The sequence below is a fragment of the Electrona antarctica genome, assembly GCF_951216825.1.
Source record: "Electrona antarctica genome assembly, chromosome: 24".
NCBI classification, from domain to species: Eukaryota; Metazoa; Chordata; class Actinopteri; order Myctophiformes; family Myctophidae; genus Electrona; species Electrona antarctica.
The window spans coordinates 19423813-19444360 of NC_136803.1; the positions used below are offsets into that span (position 1 = coordinate 19423813).

Genomic DNA, 20548 nt, shown 5'->3' on the forward strand with positions numbered 1-20548 from the left:
GGTCGGAGCCTCGGCCCAACAACGCCAAATAACCGAACAATACTATTGGTGATCTATTTGAAAATGGGGCTTTTATAACTTACTCAGATTTAAAAGAGAAATTTGACCTTGGAAATGATTACATTCTGGAAATATTTACAAATGAGACACTGTCTGGGTAGTACTCTTGATACTGTTGAAAATTCACTAGTTGAATATCTAAAATTACCACATGAAGCTCATACTGCATCAGATTTTTTACAAAATGGCAAAAGAACTGCTGGGAGGTACATGTGACAGTCTCAAATTGATTTGGCAGAATGATTCGGGGGTTGACATTGAAAATGAGCATTGGAATTAGAGAAGCAAGAGGGACATTTATTCAGTATAAGATAATTCATAGATATTATTTGACACCGACTAGATTACTTAAAATGGGAATAGCGGATAATGATACATGTTGGCACATATATGCATATGATGTCACATACCCGTTCTGGTGTAGAGCAGGGGTTCTCAACCCGTGGGTCGCGACCCCTCGGGGGGTCGCCAAATTATTTTAGGGGGTCCCCAAATTATTTTCAAAAAATATATATATATATTTTCACGATTTTTCAAAAATAGCAGACCTACAAGCTCGTAGCGCGCCTCTCGGTGGCGCGCTATGAGCTTTTAGATCTGCTATTTTTCAATAGCTAAATTATAACATAATGCTTAAAACACCAAAAGGGGTTCCCGCCCAAAATGGGTTAAGGTTATTGTAGCAGTCAATTTATATTGGGGGTCGGGAGGGGGCGGGGCGGGGGTCCCGAGACATTGCCAAAGCATTTCCAGGGGTCCCCGGCCAAAAACATTGAGAACCCCTGGTGTAGAGTACTGGAATTCCTTGAGAAATGGGTGGGATTCACGTAGCCCAGAGATCCGCGGCTGGGTCTATTAGGGGACAGAACTGCTGTCCCTGGCATTATCTAAAAATGATTTCACTATTATAAAGGTTGGACTTGTTACCGCTGCCAGAATACTGTTGCGTCATTGGAAAGTCCCCAGAACACCTGGGCTTAAAGAATGGAATGAAGAAATGATCAAAATAACATCATATGAATATATGTTGGGCTGCATGGTAAATGCAGAAAGAGACATGGGATGAATACTGGATGTATATGAACCTTGAATGTCTTTGCTTTTATTTTTCTTCTTCTTTATTTTCATTTTAATTGTTACGTTTCTTGGACTGGCTATTTGTAAGGTTTATAATGTTGATGGTGCTTTGTACTGAACCTAGATCTTGTACAATTTTGAAAAACAAATAAAAGTTTGAATTATATACATAAAAAAACTAAGCCATGATGACTAAAACTAAGACTAAATATATTGACAATTTCATCAACAAATAAAAACTCTAAAATGTTAGGAAGGGACTAGTGGACAAGAGATCCCGTATAAGTCATTTTACACTTGGTTACATGCTGAAAAATTGCAGATCTACAAGCTCACAACGCGTCGCAGCGCGACTATTTTCTTTAAGTGTAAAATCAGCCATTACGACGGCATCAAGGCCCACCACAATACATTTTAGTCGACTAAATCAACTGTAGATTTAGTTGACTAAAATCATGATATAACACTTAACACTAAACTTTTCAGGTGACTAAAATGTGTAAAACAAAATCAACACTGACTCACAACCCAAATGAAAATGTCAAAACTAACCTTGATGTCCACACAGGACCACCGAGCCAGCGAGTGGTTAGAATAGCTGAGCTGTGACCCACAGCGCACACCCAGCGAGCGCTGCAGCTCACAGCCTCTCAGGTGCAGGGGAATGTCACGAGGTTCCACAAAATACCAGCAGTCACAGACAGTGCCGAATCAACCCCTCCCAGGGCCCTGGACTCCTGGAGCTACACCAAATCAAAAGGCCCCGCCCATGCACGCGTAATCAGGGTCCGCGACGTGCACACATTGACATCAAAGGGGGCTTCAGCCCCTGCCCTTTTACCCGTCTGTAAAACAACTTCCCTTTCCAGACCACGAATGCAGCATTTATTATGGTGAAAGAAATGCAAATGCCCCTCCTCTCCTTTCCATGCCATACCAGAGAATTGCTGTTTTCTGAACTCTCCTGATCTTGAACTCAGCATTTTAGCATTGAAAGTATTTGTTTAGAAATCCATGTCATTGCCACATCTCCAGTAGCCAACAAAAATAGCGGATCTACAAGCTCTCAACGCGCCGCAGCGCTTGTAGATCGGCAATATTCTTCCAAAAAGTGCCCTCTTACGGAATTTCAGCCCCTGCTTCTCTAACACCCTCTACACGTCCCTGCACGTGATACAATCAAGAACGTCACTTTTTGCGTTTGCGAGGCCAGTGAATGAACACGCATGCATTCAGCGCACCGCCAGCACTATCGCCACTGCTCTCCGACTGCAGGATCTGCCATTTCTGAGTCTCCTCCCACCAAGTGGTTAAGAAACTGTTGGACGGACGAAAACACTAGCTCGGGTTCCTGTTTTGCGTTACAGTGAAATCGGTGACCTATGAATACGGTTTCCGACGGAAGCAACAGCTGTACCTCTTTGAAATAGTCTGGCACAGGTCCGTGCAAGGTGATCGAGGCCCTGGAGCTTAAGCTCCACTAAGTTCCATTGTTAATCCTGGCCTGCCAGCAGAGTGTTTCTAGAGTTACACCGTACGCCTTCCATCCATTCGTTCATTCCCTCCTCCTCCCTCCAGGCACGTGCAGAGAGTGTTAAGAGAGGCAGGGGCTGAAATCCCATAAGAGGGCACTTTTGGCTAACCAGACTCCGCCAGAGCGGACAGCAGAGAGTACACTGCGTTCCCTCCCGAGCAGGAGGGACGTGTAGAGTGTTAGAGAGGCAGGGGCTGAAATTCCGTAAGAGGGCACTTTTTGGAAGAAAATAGCCGATCTACAAGCTCTCAACATGTCACGCTGCGACGCGTTGAGAGCTTGTAGATCCGCTATTTTCCCGGACGCGAGCCTGCGCATTTGTTGGCTACTGGAGATGTGGCGAAGACATGGATTTCTAAACAAATGCTCGGGAGGGAACGCAGTGTACTCTCTGCTGTCCCATCTGGCGGAGTCAGGTTAACTTTTGGCCCAAACTAGCGAAAAAATAGCAGATCAGCTATTTTCGGGGCACAACCCTGCACTCTTTATCTACTGGAGATGCGGTGTACGGCATGGATTTAGAAACAAATTAGTTCAGGAGACTTCAGGAAAAAAAAAAATCTCCTGAATGCTGCCTTACGGCATGGCATGGAAAGGAGAGGGCGGCTTTTTAATTTCTTTCACCGTAGTAAATGCTGCATTCGTGGTCTGGAGAGGGCAGTTGTTTTACAGACGGGTAAAAGGGCAGGGGTTGAAGCCCCCTTTGATATGTGTGTGCACGTCCCTGCCTCCCTCTCTCTCTCTCTCCCTCGCTCTATTCTGGAAATGCATGCACGGTACTGTTGATGGAATATTGGCTGATGCTGTAATGAACATCGAGTGTATCCAGCTGCTGCGAGTTCACATCAATAACTCATTCTGACATGAACATGAGTGAGGTAACACTATCTGACACTCTCCATGGCCAGCCACAGCCGCTGTGTAATTAGATGAAACATAATTAGCCCTTCGCTATATACCCCAGCGTCATATAGATGAGAGTTGTGTGTAATTGCCTCAACTCCTACAATTCAAAGTGCTTGTCAGGGTAGGGTGGTTGGTCCCCAGTTTCAAATGGGATTATTTTGGGGGATCGCGGCCTGAAAAGGTTGAGAAACCACTGCTCTAAACAATAGCATCCGGAATCCACAAAGCATGCTCTCAGTACAGACAGACAGACAGACAGACAGACAGACAGACAGACAGACAGACAGACAGACAGACAGACAGACAGACAGACAGACAGACGGACAGAGTTGCCTTCATGTTATTTATTTATTTCCTTCAGATTTATTGTATTTCACATGTAATTTATTTGACAGTTATGTACAGGTGTAGAACACACATCGGCCAGTAGGGGTCATCAGCACTCTTCATTAATCAAAACACTGTCGGGAGCCTTTCTCAGCCAATCATAGCCCACCAGACACACAACACCAGCTAAAAAAAAACTAACAACAGCCAATGCCGTGACAGCGTGGCTAGCTTACATCGCTGGCTCAATCTGATATTTATACCGAAGACGGTAGGGCGGGAAAGGAAGGAAGACACCGACCAAATATGGCTTGAACTTCCTGTCCCGCCCATTTTGGTGACGTTTACGGATACCATTGGCTCGAGCTCAGCAAATGGGGGCGGGGAGATGAGGGGACGGCGGGCGGTTTTTTTTGGAGAGACATTTTTCTTTGTACTAGTGGCGAAGCGTGTGATTGGCTAACTTGATAAATTACGGACATTTGGATTGGATATTTTGATAAATTAAAAATAATATCTGGATTGGCTATCTTGATAAGTTTATCAAGATAGCCAATCCAGATATTATTTTTAATAATAAGCTTCTGTTTTTATAGGCCTACTTGTTGGTGCTGGTGTCATGAACCGGGCCAAAATAGCAGATGTGCACGCTCACCAACAAGTCCCTCTGGAGCGTTTGTGTTATCCTTTTGGCTGTTAGTACACCGTGCTGTTTTCTTCTGCCTAATAAAGTCTTCACTCAATCAATCAATCAATCAATCCGTTGTGAGCTTGTACATCTGCTATTTTGTATTGAGCACCGAAGTCTGACATAATCTATACATCCTAACTGGGTCGCGTTTTCCCCACTATTCTGTATTCCCATTTTTTATTTTCATTAATATCTCGTCAGATAAGAACTTGGTGGTTTGACTCATATGGATATGAAGAATCAACTGACGGCGAGAAAACGCTAATGGCACCGCCGCCGAATTAGGTACAGTTTTCACCAGAAACGGACTGTATCAAATAATATGACTGACTGACTGTCGTAAAACGATACAGAGACACCTCCCCGAGAATATCGCAGAGACAGTTTGTTTATTTTTGGACCACAGTTCTTATAGGAGACGATTGGGAGATGACCCGATGTTATTCTCCACAGAGAAAAGACTTCCGCGACCCAGCAGGGGATGAAGGAGTGACGTCAGGACTTGGCTGCTCTATAGCAGTGGTTTTCAACCAGTGGTCCTCGAGAGGGTTCCAGGTGGTCCCCAGCTAAATGACGGAGAGTTAATGGTAACCAAATGGACCCTTATTAGATCTTTAACTCTTGAGAGCGTAAAATGAAAGCAAATGGACCCGTGCGGCTCCATTCGGTTTCATTTTACGCTATCAAGAGTTACATTATTGTTAAACATCTGCATTACTTAATTTACAAGAAGTCTACACGATAAAGAGAATGTAGAATAATTGTTATTTTGGTCAAAAGTAGCCAAAAGCATGGAATGGAATCTCATCCAACGACAAGAAAATAGTCAACGTTTTGGTTCTGAGAGGCTTAAATGTCATCAAATGGTGGTTCCGTGGCTCAAATGCTGAATAAATAATGGGGCCTTGATACGAAAAGGGTTGAAAACCACTGCTCTATAGCATAATCAGGCATTCCTTCGTCTCTCTCTCTCTCTCTTACTCTCTCTCTCTCTTTCTACTCCTGTGCCGTGGCTGCGTCCTGGTGGATGACGTTCTTGAACAGGGTGAGGAGGGGCTTCTGGGCGCGCTCGTCCCAGGACTTCATGAAGCCGCCGTAGCGCTTGGTGGCGGGCGGCCCGCTCCAGCGGAAGTGGCTCATCTTGTAGTTGCCGTCCCTCCTCTTCTCGGCGGGACTCATGGGCTCGGCGGCGGCGTTGGGCTCCGCCCCGCCATCCTGCAGCACCTCATTGGCCAGCAGCTCGCGTCTCATTTCACTGCATGGGGGAGGGAGAGAAAGAGCAATGGTTGTTATTAGGGATGTCCCGATACACTTTTTTCGTTTCCGATCCGATCCCGATACCACCATTTCTGTGTTAGCCCATACCGATATCGAATACCGATACCAGTGTTGCGATCTCGTGTTGTGTTTATAGCTATCTAGCTATACATCTCGTGTTGTGTTTATAGCAGACTCCTCACTCAAATGTGCACTTGCAGTTTGGGTAACTCCAAAGCAAACTTCACATGCCCCAACATTGTATTTACTTGCCATAATGTCAACCCCTTACCCCTGTGTCGGATCGGTGGTTAGACTGGCATATTCGCCGATACCGATATGACCCGATATGACAAATAAGGGGCGATACCGATAATTTTCCGATACAGTATCAGGACAACTCTAGTTGTTATCGTAACACACCGACTGCCATGGACGTAGATCTACGAGTGACTGGTGTTGTCAGTTAGTACGCTAGAAAGGGTGCTCTTCACTAACATGCTATGACTTCCAGAGAAGAATACACCCAGAAAATATAAAGGATTTATAAAAATGCTTCTATCCGTGATTTATTTTCCCAGATTGTGTTTTTGGTGAAAAGAAGGGTATATCCAGAAAACCCAGATGCATTTTTCAGCTGGTTTAGGATAATGCTAAAAGACTGGTGAAAACAGGACGCCGACTATAGCATTCTGTGAATGGATCGCTATAGAGCGCCGCAGTTCCACCCCCGTTCATGACGACGGCAGGCCCAGGGAAAAAAAAAAAATTCCCCATAGACTTTTCAAAATTTATTTAAAGACATTTACGCCGCGGACAAAGCCACAACTTGGATCGTGACAAATCATGACAACAAACACAATATTTTGGGCCGAACAAATAATTACAAAGAAGAAAAACAACAAAAGTGTTATGCGCTGCCCCTTTTTTCTTCTTTCTAATTATTTGTTCGGCTCAATTTTTTTTATTTGTTGTCATGATTTGTCACGATCCGAGTTGGCTTTGTTCGAGGCTTACAGATCTTTAAATAAATACTTTTTGAAATGTATATGGGAAAAATGCATTGGGAATTATTTCCTGGGCCTGTGGCCGTCATGAAAGGGGGCGGGACTGCGACACTCTATTGAAGAAGAATATATGATTTTTCAAAGATTAGTGACAAGTTAACGCTCTGAATCGCTGGCAGTTAGCTCAGAGTATGGGATTTTATGCCGTTCAGACTATCATTGGCTTAGGAGGCAGCCAATCATGACTAGGTTGTCCCTAAAGTAATTGAGTCAGTGAGTAGTCGTGTGGATGAAAATGTAGTCCAGGCACTTTTCAAGCACCTGGCAAAAAGAAAATGAAGAAATCCTAACCTGGGGAGGAAGCCAAACTCGTCAGAGCTCTCAGCAGGTTCCTCCAGGGCGGCGACAGCTCCCCCTGCTGACGTGAAGACCTGTTGTAGATCACAGTGTGGAAGATGTAATCACATGTTTTACTGAATAGCAGATCTACAAGCTCGTAGCGCGGCACTCGGTGCCGCGCTACGAGCTTGTAGATCTGCTATTCAGTGAAGGTAGCAATAATACCACCATGTAGAAATACTCTGTTACAACAGCGGTTCACAAACTTTGTCATGTCAAGGACCCCCAAATTGACACTAATTATCCCGCAAACCCCCATGTGAAAAAGATATGCCAGGGACCCCCATAAGAGAAGTTTTTTTTACAGTTCTAGCAGTGATTCTCCACCCGTTTAATTTCAAGGACCCTCAGTTTGAAATGCATTAGTCTACGCCCCCCCCCCCCCCCCCAAATGGGGCTTTTATCTCTGAGACCCCAATTTATATTGTAAAATCAATGTTAATTTAACTCTGAGGGTGTTGGTTCCATTTGTATACACTCTCTGAGTTACAGACCCATAAGGGTCCATTTGGTTCCTAACTATCATTTAGCTGGGGAACCCCCTGGAACTCCCTCAAGGACCACTGGGGGTCCCCGGACCCCACTTTGGGAACCACTGTGTTACACAATGTAGAAATACAATACAAATTCAAAATGTCACTCTCTGTGCTTGTTTAAAAGGGATAGTTCAGCCCCCAAAATGACTTGTCTCTCAATTACACATACCACACCCCACAAAGCCTTGCATTCATGGAGTTTTTTGGGGTTTTTTTTGGTCACATTCACTGAGACAATACTTTGATGACCGGCAGGCAGGCAGGAGACTCAATGGAGACTGTTGAGTCACCCACCAATCATGTCACCAATCTACCTTGACAGGTGTGCGCTTGCTCGGTTTGCCCCAGCGGAAGTGCCCCATGTGGTAGGAGCGGCGTGCCGGGGCTCGAATCGCCTGGCTCTCCTGGGGGTCCGAGGGTGACGTGGCGAGGAGCAGGGAGGAGGAGTCGGCGGGCAGGAGGGGAGAGGGGGGGTCCGCGGGGTCCGAGGAAGAGGAGGATGATGATGATGATGGGGTCTGCAGGAGGTAAGGAGAGGAGATGGGAGGATGAGATGGGAGGAGAGGAGAGGAGAGGAGAGGAGAGGAGAGGAGAGGAGAGGAGAGGAGAGGAGAGGAGAGGAGAGGAGAGGAGAGGAGAGGAGAGGAGAGGAGAGGAGAGGAAGGGGAGGGGAGGGGAGGGGAGGGAAGGAGAAGGATGGAGCTCGATAATCGATACCCGAAAGATTCTGATAACAAGCTGAGTACCCATTATCAATAAGCTTTGGGCTTATCAAGCCTGTTATCAAGCAAATAGCGGCCCATTACATCATGTTTAAATGTAATCATCCATGCTGGCACAAACATGTCGGTCTAAAAGTGTGCCAAACCAGCCAACCAGCGCTGCCCGGGTAAACAAAATTACACTTTTAAAGTGACCTACTGTAGATAAATTAACCAGTTAACAGTTTATTTAATATTATTTCATTGGTTAAAAGGTCAATTGCCTTCCATCTGTTAGAAAAGTACTGTATTTGAAGCCCCTAGTAAAATATACTGGTTCTGTTCAGAATGTATTGTCATCCGTCTTTCCTCAAAATAATAGAAAATGCTCGATAGAGTGCTCGATAAGCCAGATCGAAAAGGTGCTCGTTATCCATAACGCATCATCAGTGGCCATACCTGAGGCGGGGTTGGCGAAAGGGCCTTTCTGTGTGGAGTTTGCATGTTCTCCCCGTGTCGCCTAGGGTAGGTATACCCTCACAAAAAACATGCAGTAATCCTGGTCTCTAAAATACCTCCCTCTGGCCAGCCTGATGGGGGCGCCTGATGGAGGGGAAATGAACTGGTCGGAATAACGTGTTCCTTCCACAAGCTACGTCCGGCCGGGGGAAACTCTTCCCTGTCAGGTGAAAAGAAGCAGCTTGGACTCCTCATGCATTGAAGGAAGCATGAGGTCAGTCCGCTGCGCTCCCCAGGTTGGCAGAGGAAGTGTAGCGCCCAGGATTACATTAGATAATTGACACTGGGTGAAAAAATAGGTTGTAAAATCGTGGGAGAAAAAAAAAAAAGATTGACTTAGGAATGGGACAAAAACAAATCCCCATGTATTCAAGGCTCCATGGGGGAGTGATTGACAGAAATGTCATGTTGGTGGTGAACCGTCCCTTTAACCACAACCGATGGCTCCAGCATCTTTCAAAATAAAGGCGCTTGAGTGCCAGCAGATATGGCAGATTTTACTCTGAAAGGTCCCTCCATTCCGTTCCCCCCAGAACCGGGAGGCATGATCTTCGGTTCTTACCTCACGCTGGTCACGTTAAAGTCTCTCTAGAAGCGTTAATATTCCAAACGAGAGGCATGCTGAAGTCAGAAATTAAGACATTGTCCCTTTGCTCTGGTCAAAACCATGGAGAGCTCCCTTTATGGCTCCCGAGCCATTCTTTTGGAGCCGTAAACAAGGAAGTGAACAGAAAGAAACACAAGGAGTACGGTGCAGCAGGAGGCCAAAAAAAAAATATATAAATATATAAATATATAGAGTTTTATATCAATCAGTGTTGATTTCGTCGACTAAAACTAAGACGAAAAATGTTCTTCGAAATGTTTCACTGACGAAAACTAAATGAAAACTAAGCTATGATGACTAAAGCTAAGACTAAATATACTGACAATTTCGTCAACAAATAAAAACTAGACTAAAATGTTAGGAATGACTAGTGGACAATCCATTATAAGTCATTTTACACTTGGTTGCATGCTGAAAATAGCCGATCTACAAGCTCACAACGCGTCGCAGTTTTGAGCTTGTAGATCGGCTATTTTCAGCAAGTGATACGACGGCATTGAGGCCCGCCAAGATACATTTTGTTCGACTTAATCAACTGTAGATTTAGTTAACTAAAATCTTATGACATTTAGTCGACTAAAACTAGACTAACAATAAAACATTCCAGGTGACTAAAATGTGACTAAAACTAAATGAAAACTATTCAAGAGACTATGACTAAAACTAAAATCAAAATCTGCTGCCAAAAACAACACTGATATAAAAAAAAAAAAGCCCTAAAGACGTGTATACACGTCCAAGGACACCTGCGGTTTGATTAGAAAACACGTCCTTAGCAAAAATTTGTGTCAGGTTATTTTCCACCACTCTACTCTACCTTGATGGGTCGGCGCTTGCGGCCCACCGGTTTGCCCCAGCGGAAGTGCTCCATGGAGTAGGAGCGGCGCACCGGGACTTGAACCGCCTGGGGGTCCGAGGCCGACGAGGTGAGGAGGAGGGAGGAGGGGGCCAGGAGGAGTGAGGTGGGGTCCGCGGCGGGGTCCAAGGAAGAGGAGGATAATGAAGACACAGGGGCGAGGTGGGCTTCACCGGGGAAGACGGGAGACTCCTCGGTCAGGTCAGTGTGGCAGAGTTGGAGACACTCCTGGGAGGAGAGAGATGATTTAAAGATGGGGTGCCGTGTTTTTTGTACTTTTTTCTGTGTCTATGGAGTTGACATTACTCATTAGAGTATAATGGGGTCTATTAAGACCCGAGGTGTTTTGTATGAGTCTATGGAGTTGACATTACTCTAATAGACCCAGGTATGGAGTTGACATTGCTTTAATAGACCTCCAGGTGTGGTTAGAATATTGAAATATGTCTTCCCTGTGTATTGTTGGTTTCTTCCTGAAAGCTGAAAGCCTTTGAGTCAAAAGGCCCAATCGAAATACACACGATATTGTGACATCGCAATATCATCCCCTCTCTAACCCTTTGTTGACGTACAACAACGGCTGTGGGTGTGGCTTCAGGCTTTTAATTACTTAATTAACAGGTGTGGCCACATACAAATCCTTTCAACATTTTCTGTACAGTTTTTGGAGAAAAATATATATCTTTCTCCTAGTATAATCAATTAATCATATAGTGCCTGATGATCATGTTTTTTTTTGTTTTTTTTTGGGGGGGGGGAAATCACGACATAACCTAAATGAATTTATAAGCTACAAAACCATGCATTGATGTGGTTATTTTGTCGACTAAGTCAATAAGACTATAAGACCAAAAGACTAAATGACTAAACAATTTCAGATGACTGAAACTAAAATGCTGTGTTCAAAAGAATAAGACCATAAAAGACCATAAAAAACAGAATTTGCTGTCAAAAGTAACACTGATGCATTGCAACCGCGGGTGTGTGTGTGTGTGTGTGTGCGTTTTACCAGCATGTTGCTCTCAGTGCTCAGGTCTTGACATGAAGGATGCTCCCAACATTGACTGGCAGCTCCTCTGGCCACGCCCACCACAGCCACAACCAATAACCACGCAGGACACATGTTCTGTCTGCAAATCAGGAAGGAAGGAATTATTATAATTACTTTATGTTTCATCGCTGACCTCTAGTGGTTGGTCTGGGGCGGTGCAGACAACAATTGGTGGAGGAGAGTAAGCCGATTCTGTGCCCCTTTTTAGACCTGAGGCTGATTCTAAAAAAATGTGTTGGTGCTCAACCTGTTTCATGTCAAGGACCCCCAGAATGATCTGTATTTGGCCACGGACCCCCATCTGAAAATATGTTGTTCCATGGACCCCCCCCCCCCCCCCCCCAGAAGCAAAGATTTGAGTTAAACACGTTCTCTCTGAAAGAATATATATTCAAAGATTTGTGCCACATATCTTCACGATTTTTCAAAAAATAGCAGATCTAAGCTCATTGGATTAGTATTCCATTTAGTTTTTTCATGTCATGTGAAAGCAGGGAATCATAGCTTCAAATTGACATTGAGTAATAAAGGAAAAAGAGGGACGATCAAAGTCACCTAACCGGTCTTCATCAGGGTAAGAATGATAAATCATAATTGCCCTGATGAAGACCGGTTAGATCGAAACATGTTGGCAGTTGCCCTTTTAATTTATAAAGGCTTAATTTCCTCCTCTTTTTAACTTTGAGTGCCCGGAACGTTTCTGTTTTCTTTATGCCTTGATCCCGTTTGATCCGTGTGAGAACCTATTTATCATCATCACCTGTTTGTATCTCCGTCGAGCACCTGGTTTAGTTTTTTCTTTTTCTGACGTTGAGTAATGTCTTGCAGAAAACAGCCTTGAATGGTTCACTTCTGTGGACTCTAATATTACGCCTAGCTACATGTTTAAGCACTTATTTCATATTTACAGTACATGTACAATTTCAGCTGACTTAAGACTGCCTGTGCCATTAACTCATTTTGGATAAAATAAATACATAAATTCAGTTTTTCTCCTCTGGTGAAAAGCTGGAGGTTGCACGATGACAGGCTCTCAGTCAAATCTGGTCATACAGGTCCATCTCAATTAATTAGAATATTGTGTAAAATTAAGCACAGTACTACCATGGTCAGTACACCAGTTACTAGTAGTGTTGGCTCTGTGGGCAGGCGCCAAGTGCTGCTGGAAAAGGAAGATCAGCATCAACATAAAGCTTGTCAATGTACGGAGGCACACAGTGCTGTAAAATATCATAATAGATGGTTGTGTTGAGACTCTGGACATGACAAAACACAGTGATGATTTAGGCCATGTTATCTGCTGGTGTTGATCACTGACAGTGGAAACTTAACAATGGTTTTCAACACAGACATCTTTTTAGAGTACATTGTGCTTCAGTATGTTGACAAGCTTCATGGAGATGATAATTGTCCTTTCCAGCTCGATTTGGCACCCACCCACAGTGCAAAATTACTAGTAACTGGTGTACTGACGATGGTATTACTGTGCTTAACTGACCAGCCAACTGGCCTGACCTGAACCCCACAGAGAATAGGTTGTATTGTAAAGAGGAAGGTGTGAGACTGAACAATACAATACATTTACAGCTGTTATCAAAGCAAACCTGGGCTTCCATAACACCTCAACAGTGCCACAGGCTGATCACCTCCATGCCACGCCACATTGATGAAATAATTTGTTCAAAAGTAGCCCAGACCAAGTATTGACTGCATACATTAATATACTTTTCAGATGGTCGGCATTTCTCGTTTAAAACATTTTTTTTAGTGGTCTCGTAAAATATTCGAATTCATTGAGATAGGATTTTTAAAACTAAAACTGGTGGGTCAAACTGAACAACCAATATGTAAATTTGAAGCTATGATTCCCTGCTTTCATACGACATGAAAAAACGAAAATGTAAAAAAATGACTTTTTTGGAAAATCTTGGAAATGAGGAGCAAATCTTTGAAAATATGTTCTTTCCCAGCGAGGGTCGGTGGTCAATTACATATAATCTTGGGGGTCCTTGACATGAACTAGTTTGAGAACCACAGACATAGAAACATAGGTTTTTCAGAAAAATTTGATTTTTTATCGGCCTCAGATCTAAATGGGTTAAATGAAACCTAAACTAATTAAACCTTAAATTTAACTAACAGTAAAATGAATGGCAATTCAAACTAAATTTAACTAAAAGTGAAACTATAATGGAAATTAAAACAAAGTCTATAAAAGAGGAGGGGAGGGGAAACCACCCCACCACCAGCAGCAAATTCACTTAAAATAAACTGAAATAAAAAACAAGTAAAAATAAAACATATAAAAAGCAATGAAAAGTACAATCATTGTTACGTTACCTGTCCTCCTCCTGAGTCCTTCTCTCCTCTGTCTCGTCTCTCTGTCAGTCCGTCCTGTGTTTGTGTGTGTGTTGTAGTCAGTGAGTGTGTGTGTGTTTGTGTGAAGGTGTATGTGTGGTGTTTAGTCGTTCCTGGCTCCGAGTTATATAGCGGACTGTGACACACCTGAGTGACGCAAGAGACCAACCACAACATGCGCGCACACGCACTCACACACACACACACGCACACGCACACGCACGCGCACGCACGCATGCTCACGATGAGTTAGTATATCAGAATTTTAGGATGGCATTGAAAATAGCAGAACATTTTTTATCCCGACCCCTAAACTATGGCCTCTAAATATATGCCCGATCCTAAAAAGGTCGCCCCAAACCGAATTAAAAAAACAAACAATTTATATTGTGAGGGCCATACAGGAAAATGTTCCTCATGCACAGCATCTACTTCTCAGATGCTTGATTGATTGAATTGATTGATTGAAATATGTATTAACAGTTTGCAGAATTACAGTACATTTCAAGCACAACTCAATACAAAGACTGTTAACTGTGAGTGGACGACCCAATAAAGCATTACACTTGTTTACAAGAGGGTCCACCTTGTTCAATTCATCAAAACATTTAGAGACGTACAAATAGACATCATAAAGTAGGTAAAAAGGGAAAAGAAACATATACAGTGAGGGGAAAAAGGGGTGGGGGAACTACTATACTTGTGTGGGCACATCAGTTCCTCACAAGTATAGTCACACACACACACACACACACACACACACACACACACACACACACACACACACACACACACACACACACACACACACACACACACACACACACACACACACACACACACACACACACACACACACACACACACACACACACACACACGCACGCACACACACACACACGCACACCGAGCGTCCATTATAGTGTGAAATGTCATGTCAGATTGGGGAGGGATTAACACGCAGGTGACATGTCGTCAGACGCCAGCTAGATCCAGGAAGCACGGGGGAATCAAACCGGCGACCGCGGGTGTGCGGTTACGGCTGTCCTCAGCCGCTCCATTGTTGTGTCACCGCTCACCGCTCAGCCAGCGACGTGGCCGCCACGCCGGGATTAACCCGGTTATATACACCTCATCTGCACCACATGCAATGCTAAAAGTTAATCGCTCTTATTGTGTCGAACGTTTTCCTTTCCTTCTTTGAGCTCCTCGATTTGATTTGCACTTCGCCCGGGGTGTCATCAATATGTCTGTACTACACAGACTTAATGTGTTCCGTGGCAAAGACTAGGCCTTGTCTGTGTGGCATTTTCTAGTTTTTACTCAGTAAAACTATACCTAAACATAACCCTAAAAAATAAACACTGGCATGAAAGGAACTTAAAACATAATTACTTCAACAAAGATGGCGAAAGCAAACATTCTTTGTTTTGTACTTACAATACATACAAATGTTACGTAATGTTACGTGTAAGTGTGTATACATAGCAGCACAACACGGTATGTTTGTTTGGAAATGCTTCTCACACTTTAATGCGGTAAATCTTGAACCTAGACCTTTGTGGTGCTGTGTCATTAGTCAGAAGGTTCATTGTTCCGAAATTACTATCCCTATCTGACTAACGGGACTTCGGATCTATGGGTAGGGTTACCATATTCTGAATTACCAAATTCATGCGCGCGTGCATGTGCGCGTGCACGTCGTGCATGTGCATGTGTTGTGCGTGCGCGGTTCTGTTTTAATTAAATTCAGATGTAAAAATTATCTATTACAAAAAAAGTTACGCTCCTAATTTTCATCAAATATGCTCTATATTAGTTATGTATTTATTTAAAGCAGTGGGCAGTGGCTCTCAAAGGTGTGATCCAGGGACCCTCATGGTTCCTTGACCTTGAGGGGGTTCCAAATGGACCTATTATAGGTCTGTAACTCTGAGAGTGTAACACATGGACCCAAATGGACCCTTACAGGTCTGTAACTCTGAGAGTGTAACTAGTACAAATGGAACCAAATGGACCCTTTTACAACTTTTAACTCTGATACTGTAGGCTACAAATGGAATCAAATGGGACTCTTATGGGTCCATTTGGTTTTACTCTCAGAGTTATGGGGGTCCTTGAAATTAAAAAGTTTGAGAACCTGTATGCAATGGCTTATCTCTTATAAAAAGAGAGACCTGCAGCCTATTCTCCAAACCATCATATCATATGCTTTGCTTGGTTGTACAAAATAATATTCGGTCAATTTAATTTACAGAAGGACTCACCTCGCGCACAGCTGCCTTGTCTGTGTTGTTGACATGGGCTTGCAGGACAGAACTTTTATTTGTGACAGACACAAGTTCCTTTGCAGACAAATCTGCTTCTCATTGGTCAGTCACAAAGCTAAGAAAACAGTAGCCTACTTTTTCTGCATGTCAATGATGAGATAGTTCTTTTGCATGTCAAGCTTTCCTCACGGAGAGCAGACAACACAACAGTCTATCTGCAGACAGCGGAGCAGCGAGCCTTTCTCTGATCTGCTGTCGGGAGCAGTGCTGTCAGCGCGCATGCAGAGTTATGAATAATACACATTCCGGGGTGCGGGCTGAAAGTCCGCCTCTCACAGTGTTTTTCCACTACGAACCATTGAACGTGCATTGTAATACACATTCTTGAAACTATGGGCAGTTCCCAACGTTTGTACCTTCAGTGTACTGAGCAGTCTATATTTTCCACAGTGCCTGCTGTAATCAGTGTTGACATGCAACAATTTCCTATGATGGGTGACGGTGAATGAAGGTTCCAGGTGGCATTCAAAGTTCAAACAGCTTGTTAGCCCCTAGGCGGAGCAAGGTTAGGGTTTGTTTGGGTTTTCATTCATTCACTAAGTATAAATCGCCTCCCCACCGCAGAGCCAACAGTATTTTCCGGTGAGCCATTGGAGTTTGTGAACTGGAGAATGGCCTTTATGGCATTGATAGACCGACAGCCAATACCCGCTAGTGAGAAGATGTTTTATTTAAAACACTATTTAGCTGGGGAAGCCCTCAGGGCTGTGGAAGGCTTCTTTTATAGAAGTTCTGAGGACGCGTACCAGGGAGCTTGGAGGGTTCTACAAGAGAGATATGGAAACTCTTTCATCTTGCAAAACGCCTTTCGGGATAAAGTAATGAAGTAGCCCGACATCAGCCCAAAAGATCCTTTTGCACTCAGATCATTTTCTGACTTCTTGCAAAGCTGTGTTGAAGCAATGCCACACATCAAAGGACTATCTATATTGAATGACTGTGAGGAGAACCATACAATCCTTCAAAAACTACCGGAATGGATTGTGCGTGGGTGGAGCAGAGTGGTGGTGAAGGAACTGGATCAATCGGGGGATTACCCAAACTTTTCATGTTTCTCTAAGTACATCCAGACAGAAGCAAACATAGTTTGCAATCCCATTGCCTCCCCTCTTCTAGTACATCAGCGGCCTACAGACGACAAAACACCAAGACAAACCAGGGCTTTCCATACCAGTACCCAGAATAACGACTCAAACTTCAAACCCTCATTCACCTGCCCCATCTGTACCCAGGAAGCGCATGGCATCGCTACCTGTCCCACGTTTGCAAATAAACCAACCGAAGAGAAGAAGGCATACATTTTCGAGAACCATCTCTGTTTCGGATGCCTAAGGCGGGGGCATGGCAGTAAAGAATGCATGAAGAGACATACTTGTAGAGTGTGTAGTCGTCGACATCCGCCTACATGACGACAGAGTTAAGAAACCTGTGGGAGAAATGGTGACTGAGTCCACTTCCACCGATAATCATTCAGATCAGGATACTGTTACAACGCACAGTGTTTCTAAGAGCTTCTGCCACCTCAAGTATTGTTCCCGTTCTCATGTCGTCTACAGAGGAGCCACAGAGAGAAATCCTAACATACGCCCTACTCGACACACAGAGCGATTCCACCATTTGCAGTTGAAACTCAGCACCATGACGGCCATTAACACGGTCACTACAAGTAATAACGTTCAAGGACTGCAAGTCAGAGGTCTGTACTCCGAGAAACGGGTCCAAATACGCCACGCCTACACCCGCAACTTTATTCCTGTAGACAAGTCTTATATTCCCCTCAAGAACACTGCCCTACAATGGCCTCATCTAAAACATCTTGCAAACGAGCTGTCTCCACTTCAAGACTGTAAAGTTTGCCTGATTGGAAACGACTGCCCAGTAGCATTGGCACCTCTCGAGGTCATCACTGGAGACGACAATGAGCCCTTTGCTCAAAGAACTGTACTGGGATGGAGCATAGTAGGTCCAAAACCACCATTTCTTGATCAGCACGGGAACCAGAGGTGCCTGAAGGTGAAGTCTCAAGTGCATCATCTAGAGACTGAGTTAGTTAGTTAACTAGTTAGACTAAACAAAGAATTAAGAAAAGGGAAAGCTGAGCTGACTCACCTACACAATGCTCTTGAAAATAAAGACATGGAAAGAGACTAGAGAGCTGGAGGCCTTAAAGGCTCGGCCTCAGCAACGGCTGGCCATCAAGACAGAGCAAAAACGGGAGACTGAATGCTTGAGAAAGGAATTTGATCAGACACAAATGGATAAAACCTGCAACCAGAGAGCTGGGAAACCTACCAGTCCAACGTCAGCAGGTGTGCAGGGAAGGCAAGCAGATGCATAAGTTCCAAGAAGAGCTCTGTCCGCCCCAGAGTACCGTGATCGAGACCAGGAGCATCACACCGGACGCTGTGGCTCCAATTGATGAACCCATGCATATCTGCAACAGCTCCCTTGAAGAGCCGGGAGACATGGCTGCTAGAAGTCACCTCCACCATGGACGGCAGCAGATTGCTAACAAAGGCCCAAACAGACTTATTAAGACCTCAAATCAAGCTGGAAAGGGAAATGGAGATTCATGTGAAAGTTCTGGATCTAGAAAGCAAACTGGAAGTAATATATTTGTTATGTCCCATCAAAAGGCCAATTAAAAAACTGGTTCTCACAAACCTAACTGATATGTTGTGAATCATGTTCTGTTTAATTCTGAAGGATTGGTCCTGGGTAACATGATTGGGGGGAGTGTAAGTGTCGGGGACACTTGCTGGTTTTATTTATTTATTTATTATTTTTGGATTTCAAGTTAATTTGTTTATTTACGTTTTGGGATACTTTTATTTTGACACTTCCTGTACGTTTGGTTTACCTTATTTTGAAACATCCTGGCACCGCACCGGCACGCACATAAACCCCTCGCTTCACACACCCTTTCATTCACACTCAGTCAGAGACAGTGACAGGAGAGAGAGACGGCGTGTGTGTGTGTGTGTGTGTATACTTAGCAGCACAACACGGTATGACATTTGTACCTTCAGTGTACTGAGTGTTATAATCATGAGTTGCCCATGTACATCTAAGTCTATGTACTTGAACTTGAGATACAGTGTACTTTATCTACTGTGTACTGCCTGTACTGTAGCATATTTTATAGATAGGCTACGAGAGACATCTCAGCGGCAGCAAGGTCAGCCTTGCTGCAGTAGGCACGTTACTTTGTCTCATATCTTATTATCACGTCAATTTACAATTTAGGCATTTAGCAGACGCTCTTAATCCAGAGCGATTTACATTAAGCAAGAACAAAAAAGCATGGGAATACATCACATATATAAAATGTGTTTATCAAGAGATATGCGTAAGCTAAGAACGTAACTAGAACATATCTATATAATGACACTATACATAAACTATACATATATACTATACTATGCTGTACATATATACTATGAATTGCTATGACTACATACAATGCAATTATTGTGCTGTCTACATGACATGCTATAAGTCTAAAAAGTGCTGTCTAAGGGGGTACGTCATTATGATTCAGCACTATATATGTTCCCTGTTGTGTAATAAACTTTGTGATCCTACACACTACCCGTCTGTCAGAACCAGACGAGGGTCCAATTAGAGTTTACAACACTGAGCAGTCTATATTTTCCACAGTGCCTTCTGTAATCAGTGTTGACATGCAACAATTATTTCCTATGATGGGTGACGGTGAAGGTTCCAGGTGGCATTCAAACAGCTTGTTGGCGGAGCAAGGTTAGGATTCTGTTTGTTTGGGTTTTCATTTATTATTTACTTTGGGCTTAATTTCTGTTGTTTGTTTTGTTTGGGTCTATGATACTTTGGTTATGGTGCATTTTGCTTTATGTCTGCTTGGTTTTCTATGGAAAGGACTTTACTTGTGTTGAATCATTGAATTATAATCAACTATAAAGTATTTTATTGTTGAATTGTACTAAAGTGATTAATTCAAATGCACTGCTTTTATTGTTGAATGAAACTATGAAATGTTTGATACGTTTGTAAAAGTATTCTCTATTTTTTCATAGTTTTCACGGTGTTCGAACCATGCTTCTAAAGAAAAAGAAAAACACCCGTTGAAACCAATCCACTTCATTCTTTACATCGAGGGCGATAACATTACGTATGATACAAAACACGGAAGTCCTTCAACCAGAAACAGGTCAAACCACAAGGCCTAAACGATATCAATCCTTAAATGGTAAAAAGGGGAGCAAACAAACCATTGAATGCTCTCAATTAGAGCAGAGAGATACTCCCATGGCAATAGAATAAACACTAAAGAGCCATTTAGAATCAAAACTTAGA

At 43.5% G+C, this 20548-nt stretch overlaps 1 protein-coding gene across 1 annotated transcript; it reads right to left on the reverse strand.

The window, feature by feature from the left end:
- Positions 1-3906: 3906 nt before the first annotated feature.
- pomca (proopiomelanocortin a) lies at positions 3907-16258 on the reverse strand. Its single transcript, XM_079495607.1, has 7 exons — positions 16154-16258; positions 13869-14033; positions 11487-11607; positions 10439-10705; positions 8109-8312; positions 7211-7290; positions 3907-5850 (listed from the first exon to the last, which is right to left on the reverse strand). Exons 3-7 carry the CDS (start codon positions 11598-11600, stop codon positions 5592-5594), a joined length of 924 nt encoding a protein of 307 aa, XP_079351733.1. The 5' UTR covers positions 11601-11607; positions 13869-14033; positions 16154-16258; the 3' UTR covers positions 3907-5591.
- Positions 16259-20548: the final 4290 nt, after the last annotated feature.

What these genes read in the sequence shown, in the direction of transcription:
- pomca (XM_079495607.1), bottom strand. Translation starts at nt 11,600, where the DNA reads ATGTGTCCTGCGTGGTTATTGGTTGTGGCTGTGGTGGGCGTGGCCAGA. An exon ending in GCACTGAGAGCAACATGCTG is followed by an intron (nt 10,706 to 11,486) that starts GTAAAACGCACA and finishes CTCTCCTCCCAG; the next exon opens with GAGTGTCTCCAACTCTGCCA. An exon ending in GCAAGCGCCGACCCATCAAG is followed by an intron (nt 8,313 to 10,438) that starts GTAGAGTAGAGT and finishes TACCTCCTGCAG; the next exon opens with ACCCCATCATCATCATCATC.